This window comes from Medicago truncatula, chromosome 2 (genome assembly GCF_003473485.1).
Source record: "Medicago truncatula cultivar Jemalong A17 chromosome 2, MtrunA17r5.0-ANR, whole genome shotgun sequence".
Taxonomy (NCBI): Eukaryota; Viridiplantae; Streptophyta; class Magnoliopsida; order Fabales; family Fabaceae; genus Medicago; species Medicago truncatula.
The window spans coordinates 43302680-43311132 of record NC_053043.1 but is presented as its reverse complement, the minus strand read 5'-3'; the positions used below and the strand labels follow the sequence as shown (position 1 = coordinate 43311132).

The 8453-nt window shown below is 29.8% G+C and overlaps 1 protein-coding gene across 1 annotated transcript; it reads left to right on the top strand.

Moving 5' to 3' along the window:
- The first annotated feature begins 254 nt into the window (after positions 1-254).
- Positions 255-710, top strand: LOC11413222 (RHOMBOID-like protein 2). Its single transcript, XM_024777149.1, has one exon. The coding sequence runs from the start codon at positions 255-257 to the stop codon at positions 708-710; it is 456 nt and encodes a 151-aa protein (XP_024632917.1).
- The last annotated feature ends 7743 nt before the right edge of the window (positions 711-8453 follow it).

Sequence of the window (8453 nt, the reverse complement as noted above, 5' to 3'; positions counted from 1 at the left end):
TATGAGTATAACTGTCCATCGATCGCTCCTCATTCTTGCCTGGCTTCGTTTCTCGGCATATTATCTTTTCAGCCAATCACACAGAACCCTCTTCTGGGTTCCTCTCCTCTAACGTTAGTGAAGATGGGTACTATGTACTTCAAGAAATCTGATCGATTACACCACGCTTACTGCCCAACATGTTCAATATTCTGTACTACGACATATATTTTGAGAAGAAATTTGGATATGTTCGAATTGAAATATTGCACACCATGTCTGGTATGGGAAGCAGTTTATTTTCTGCTTTATTCATACCAACAAGTGTCTCTGTTGGTGTCAGTGGTGCTATAATGGGCTTGGTAGGAGGCACATTATCAGATTTGATAATGCATCCGAATAAGTCGATATGGACTCTCATTGGAGCTATCATAATCCGCTCAGGTCTCGTATTAATCATTTCACAAGCCAATAATTTTGGCATCATTGGAGGATTAATCACGGAGATTCTTCTCGGATATGTATTGCTGATTAGTCGGAAACATTCTCGTTTTGCTCCTTGTCAGCAGGCCCTCCGGGTCAATTCTTCTGTGCTGCTTACTATTAGATTGATGGGCGGGATGGTCCTGTTCTTGAAAGGGGTGGCCATGAGTGATCACTGCTCATGGTATCACTACTTAAGATGTGTCCCAATAAAGAGGAATTGTAAACCTAACCACGTTGAAATTTGAAGATGATTGGTGAGGATAATTTAGTATCACCCTAAATTAAAATTAAAATATCTTCATAAGAACACTTGAAAGGTAATGGTACGCACGCACGCGCACGCGCCCACGTACACACTAACATATTTTTCAGGCGTTATCCAGGTTACATATATAATATTTCTATTTGGTTTATGTATAATATTCATTATAAGTTAATATATCTCAAAAGTAATAAAAAATTACTCTTTTTTTGTGTGGGTCTAAACACAAGTTTTCTTTTTTCTTCGGTGATTAACACAATATTCTACTTTGCCGTGAACTCCAATAGGATCAATTAGTGGACTAGAGTAGGAAGTACAATTGAGAATAATTAGCATGATACTGTTAATATTGTCTCTAGTAAATTAACACAATATTCATTTACTTTGCCTATATTTGTTTTATTTATCACAGTAGTAAATCCATACATAGCCGGATTCTTTTCAGCTAGTGTTGATGAGCCAAGCATCCCCTTCGATGAAATGAGTACTAATAAAAGGTGGAGCCTACATGTCGACGAATCTCTGAACCCAAAGAGGTCTTCCAGATAAGTTGGATCCCGACCCTGCATCTGTATTCGCCATAATATACCTCCGCCAGGTTGGACTTAGGAGTGTCACCGAAATGATCATACCATCTGTCGGGTTGAATAATGTTATCCATGTAAGTGTAAGAGAAAACAACTCTTGACTTTGAATTTGTTCCCGAAGGTGCAAGCCATGGTGATTATACATCGGGTCTTGAAATCTGTAGAAATGACAATTGCAGAAAATACCTTTGCTTCCTGAAATGTGAAGCACACCGAATTCGAGGTGATGCAGTGTTCTAAAGTTTTTATGTGAAGCTCAAAATGGGATCAAAACCTCACCCACCCATACTTCCTCTAAGAATTTGAATTTTTTCAAAAAGAAAAGAAAAAAAAGGTTACTCATGTTTTATAACCCACAATTTATTAAGTGTTCGTGTACCACATGGACTTTTTTTTTTAAGAGAATTAAATATAAAATAGAATAATGCTATTTATAGTGAGAAGACGTTTCGCAAGAGCTTCATGATTCCACGAATATGAGTGAAATGCATAATGAAGCCTCAATTTGCATCACTTTTTCCTGTAATTTTTAATATAGTTTTATCCCATTGTATTCCGCAATGCAATAATAATGTTACATTTACTCAAATGAAAAAGAGTCCAAAACAAAATTATTGTGCGCAACACGTGCATGTAAAAAAGAAAATAAATATGTAGTTCAATCCACTTTGCAAAGAATCCCTGCCGGACACGTAAATATTCAGTGTTTTAAAAGAGAGAGAAACAAGAGAATGCGCGTAAACATTGTGCTGCCTATGGGATGATATTTTTTTTTTGACACAAATTGTTCAATGTGTTGAGTGATTATATATTCATCAACGACATTTCTCGCGACAAATAGTACTACCGTATAAAATAATTCACACTCACTTTTATAAAATAATGAGTTATTTGTCAATTTCTAAATTTTAAAACACCTCATTTATTGTTAATTTAAATTTTGAACGTACAATTACACTTAAATTTTCAAGTGTTCAGCATAAACTATCAATTTAAAAACAACACTTTCAGAAAGTAAAAAAAGTTATAACATATTTATAATAAATTTAAATTTAAGTATTAAATTTTTTTTTGAGAGAAAATTTAAGTATTAAATTTAAGCATACAACTCTTAGGTTGTAGAATAAAATCAGCATGACCTATAAAATTCGTCATGAAAAATAAAAACCTAAAAGAAAATTAGTAGTATTATGACTGCTCAAAAAACATCAAAATAAAAAACAATGCCATTTTTTTATACACAAAAATATAAATTATTAAAAAGCGAAGCGATGCTAAAACAATGCCATTTTCTTCTAGATATCCTCTTTTTATGCTTATCTCCCTCTATGGAAAAGTTGCTTCCTTCCTACACAGACAACAAACAAACAAAATAGTTACATCAAGACGGTGAAATACAATAACATAAACAAAAGAATTTACTTTACATCAACACAGTGAAATACAATAACATAAACAAAAGAATTTACATATGAAAAAAAGTCAAAAAAATCAAAGAGACTGAGAGAAAAGGCACACCTTACATTGATAAGAAGGAAGAACATTAGGGGGGAAACTGAGAGCTGGAAAGCTCTATTGAGTAGAAAGCTGAACACAAATTATATGTTTGAAAAAAAGAAATCAATTGCTCCAACCTAAAAGAAACCAGAAAATTAAAAATGATTAGGAGAAAAGTAAAAAAATCTAATAAAAAAAAGCATGCGAAGATGGAAGGTAGATAATAAATAAAATAAAAATGTATGCAGGTCTGGGAAAATAAATAGTGCAAATAGATTGAAGATAGTCTGATTAATGTTGAAGATGAGAATAGAAGAGAAGGGTTCATGGAAAATGTTTTTGGAAAATGGTGAAATTAAATTAAAAGATGAAAGAGTTGAAAAGTCTAACTATATTTACCGAAATAAAATTTACAATGAAATTACTTGAAAAAGCAATAAAAAAAAAAGAAATACAATCGTAAAGGAAAAATAATACTACAATTGTTTTGTAAAGTTAACAATGAACCGAGCTAATTCAAAAATAATTCAAAACTCAATTCGACAATTAATTCATTGAATTTGATTAATTAACCAAATCAATGAGTTGAATTTGAACCGTAAATTAAATTCCTTATTTCAATCATGTAGTTAAAGAATTTTGTTGATTAAAGAATTTTGTTGATTTTTGCCTATGTTATGTGTACCAATTTTATGTGGTTTTGTAATTTTGTTTTGGATCATATGTAGTTAGTTCTGTTTTTAATTTTCAATATTTTATGCATATTTATTGAAGTTTTAACTTTGTATTTGTGAATTTTCGTTATACACCTTATGTTTGGAATAACTCATATGTGGGTTTAGGTTTTGTTGACATTGATTCAATTTATTTGTATTTGTTTTATGTGATTTTTTTGGTAACAGTTTGTTTCATGTGATTGAAATCCATTCTTGTTCCTAAAAAAGAGCAACAACAACAACAAGTGCGAAGAATCAAACCCACAAGAATGAAGAAAGTGAATTGCACTGCAGATACTTTTTTCTCTCTCATCAATATTAACGGTAGTTAACTACGGCTGGAGCCAACGGTTGTTAACAGCCGCCGCTTAGCCCAACGGTAGTTAACTACCGCTGGGGTTATTTAGTAAATTACTTGCATCATTGTGAAGTTCTCAATGTCAGAAAAGCAATTTTCAAATAAAAAAAATATAGGGATCCATTAAGCCCAAAACAAATCAATATTAAAACTCCAAGAGATTTTTTTTAGGCCGTCCTCATATCTCTTTAGCCCCCTTAAAATTATGAAACTGTTCTTAATAAGACGTCTTGAAGATAACTACCGAATGTTGATTTTGAAACAAATTCCAATTTGCACTTTAGGTAGATAACTACCAGATGTTCATTTTAAAAATTGCATTTTGTACATTCGGTAGATAACTAGCGGATGTTCATTTTCAAAATTTCGATTTGAACCTCTAGTAGATAACTGCAGGAAATATTCATTATATAAACTAGATTGTAGTTTTTAAGTAGTTATTTTCTATTTTGCACTCAACTTCAATATACTTCAAAACCTTGCGATTTTTGAGTGATTTTTTGCATTTTCATCACAGTCAATAGAACAACTAGCGTCAATCTTCACTCAATTGCGATCAATTAGCAAGTTTGGTGAGATTTGATGATGGTGGATAATTGGACAACGAGGATTCGACGTTTGCGTGAGGTGAGTGTGTTGTGATTGGTGGTTTGGTTAGGTAATCACAGTGAAATGGTAGAGGAAGTGAGATGGTGGAGAGAGGCGAGAAGATGAGAGAGAAAATTTGAATGATGTTTATTAGTTGAGATCTAAATTGTATGTTGTCCCTAGTCCCCAAAAACTCAGAAACTGATTTGGTCTAGTCGTCTGTAGTAAAATTAGACTTCTACAACATGGTGAACTGATATTCGAATATCAGCTCTAAAAGGTCCTCACATTTAGTGTATGATAATGCTTCAAATATGACTACCTCCGATGAGAGAACTTATGAAAAACATTTGAAATATGAGATGGACTTAGAAATGACACCATGATCCACACTTGTGGGTGCATTTTCAAACTCATCCCAATTTTGACCAAAAATTCTGCTTTAATTCATAATTTCCTCGATATTCACCCACACATGAATTCGTCTAGCCATCCCTTTAGGCTTTGTTTGCGAATTTGGAGGGGAAGGGAGGGGAGGAACTTGGAAAAAAAGAAATGAGAAAGTGAAAGAAATAGAGGATAATGGAAGGGTAGGAGAATGAAAGAACCAACCGACTAAAAGAGAATGATTCTCTCGGATTAGCTGTATCCAAACAAACTAAATTATTATTTTTTAAAAAGTGATTCTTATTAAGGTAAACAAACACAAAATAGATTGTGATTTTTCACAAAATCTCCAAAAAATAATCTCTAAATTATTTTATGTCAAAATCACTTTTATTTAATCCGTAAAAAACGGGCCCTTAATGTTCTGTAATTTTTTATAAAAGCATATTTGTAAAAATATTTTAAAAGTTACAACAATTAATGATTGTATTAGTTTTATTTTTTGTTTTGTTTTTCTTTTTGTAATAAAGACTAGAGGGTGTAGTATGTTCGAGTTTTAAGCAATTTCAAAGAGGATTTTTTTTATGGCATTACCCTCTCCTACGGTGGATTTTTTTAGCTAAAGTTAAATTACTGATAGAAGAATCATTGAACGTGGCTAAACAATGACATTATTTAGGTGAAGTCTTATTAATATTAATACCCTCTTTACTAAAATGGGAAACTTATGATGAATATGCCAATGATTTAAGCAACTTCAAAGAGTTTTTTTTTTTTTTTTTTTTCTTTCGTGGCAATACCTCTTCATGTGGTGGATTGTTTAAGCTGAAATTACAGTACTAAAAATAATTGCATATGGCCAAAAATGATATTATTTATGTGACCCTCTTACTAAAATGGGAAATGATGGTGAATATGTCAATTATGGATTATAAAATGTCACTAATTATGTGTTTGTTCAGTTGTTCCCCACGAAGAAAAAAAAGTTAGATATTTCTTCCTTAACAAATGAAGCTTATTGGACTAAATAAACTTTAGTATTAGTGAAGGAAATATTTTTGTTGCAGTATGTCGGCACATATACCTCTTTCCAAAATGAGATGTGAAAGAAAGCAAAGGGAAGGATCGAGGCTTGAGCTATGATATAATCCATTAATTCTAAAATAAGTGTGGTATAACTTTTTATTTTTTTTTTATTTTTTATTTTTTTATGACAAAATGTTGGTTTTAATGAAAATGCTAACAAATGACTTTAGTGCATTGTTTTTTTTTTTTTTTTTTTAAAGGCTTTAAACATATAAATATGTCAATAGTATATACTTAAAATAAGGTTTTTTATGCAACATGTCACTTTCAAGTTTATTCGTAATATTTTTATTATTTTTCTATTTTTTAAACCAATATTTGAATTGGCATAAATATCTCAACAAACTTTTGATCTTATCTATTCAATATTTTAGTTGACTTTTATATTTTTTTTCAAGAAATTTTCATTTTTGGTTGGCCTATTAGAAGGGTTAATCAAAAAAAAAATTTTACAGGAGGAAAACCGAAAATGACCTATATTACAGGGGTAAAGACCTATTAACCCAATATTTTACTTAACTTTTTCACTGAATTCCTAATATTTTATGTAACATAAATAACAAAAATTCATAAAAATTGATTTTATTCTATATATGTTAATAATTTTACTAAATCCAATTAATTTTATCTGTATGTGCATCTATACATTTACGAGTATTTATAATATGGTATATTTTATTATATTTGTGTGTATTTATTAAGATATTTATCCTATACCAATCCGTGATAAATTTTATTTGCGGATATCATACTTATAATTTTTTTATCTTCTTGAATATGTCTAATCCGGGCACCACCAGGTAAATACACTAATTATATTGAAAGTTATGTAATTATGATTTTTAAATGTGTTTGATTTATATTTTTAAGTTTTTTTTTTTTTTTGTGTGTGTTTCTTAAACAATATCCTTAGAGTGGCAAGATTATTATTTTTAAAATATTGACAAAGTGTTGTATAACTTAAGTGTTGATTTAGTGGTAAAAAGCATACATTAGATTTAGAGGTTTCAGATTTGAGTATCACTAATCTTTTAAAAGAAGATAAATACAATTTATTTGTAATTGTTCTTTGAGTTTTAAGATGTTCCCTTCTTTGAATTGAGACCATTCAATCTAAGATCATTCATATAGAAAAGCAATAAAAAAACGAGAAGGAGTAACAATTTTACAAAGAGTAAATTACACTCCCCTCCCCTCAAAGATGTTTGAATTACACTCCCCTCCCCTCTTATGTTAAAATATACACTCCCCTCCCTTGAAAAGTAAAATTTATACTCCCCTCCCCTATAAGATGCTCGAATTACATCCTCCTCCCTTAATAATTAAATATGGACTACACTTTAATCTATTTTAACACAAATAAATATTTTTATAATATATACTAATTTTGAATCACCATTTAAAAAATATAAATTCGTTTCTTTCTAATCTAAATGTCAATGACAATTAAATTTAAATCTTTTGTTATTAATTTTATAATTTAGAGTCTAAAATTCACTTTTAAATAACCATACTTAATCGACTTTAATAATTTTTTAAATATTTTAATTTTATTTTCAGTTGTTTCATATTTTATAATATGGTTTAAAACTATATGTTAATGAAATTATGAATAAAAAATAGATAAAGATATGTATTCAAAATTTGATTATATTTAAAATGAACCCGCAATGCTATTTTTCTTTGAAGTGTGTTAGATTATTATTTTACTAGATTATTAGAAATAAAAAAAAAAAAAAAACTATTGAGGAACTAACGCGTAGATTTTAACTTAAGAGGGGAGGGGAATGTAATTTAAGCTTCTCTCAAGGGAGGGGAGTGAAATATTTTCTAATATGTTTTGAATAAGAGGGGAGGGGAGTGTATATTTTAACATAAGAGGGGAGTGTAATTCAAGCATCTTTGAGGGGAGGGAAATGTAATTTACTCTTTTACAAAATTGTTCCATCAACTATTCTACTAATGGTTGTCATAAAAGCATAATGTCATATAATAACTTAAAATGACTCAACTGACAAAATGTCGAAATTGTTAGGCCAGATGGCATGATCGGGGTTCGAACCCCGGTACCTTCACTTATGTGTGTGAGTTTATAATGGCTTTGCAATTTCATCTATCTACCAGATTTTTTTTTTAAAAGTGATACACACTATTAATATGAGGATAAAATTGAAATCTATCAATTAGTTATATTAAAAAAGAAAAAAAAAACATTTATTTTAAAATGAAAGTTATTTGCTAAAACGATACTTATTTTCAAAATGCAAATTTATTATAAATTCATGTGAAATGTGAATATATTAAATTCATGCTAAAATCATATATTAAAATTGAATTTATTATTTATTAAAATGTGAATATATAACTAGTTCCATGAAATCCCATGGATCGTTATCCATGTGAAATGCAAATGAGTCTAATAATAAAATTATATGTGCTACATCTGTCCCAAATTATACGTAATTTTGGAAATTTTACATAAATTAAAAAATATAATTAGTTTTGTG

Coding starts and splice junctions, on each gene's coding strand:
- LOC11413222 (XM_024777149.1), top strand. CDS start 255: ATGTCTGGTATGGGAAGCAGTTTATTTTCTGCTTTATTCATACCAACA.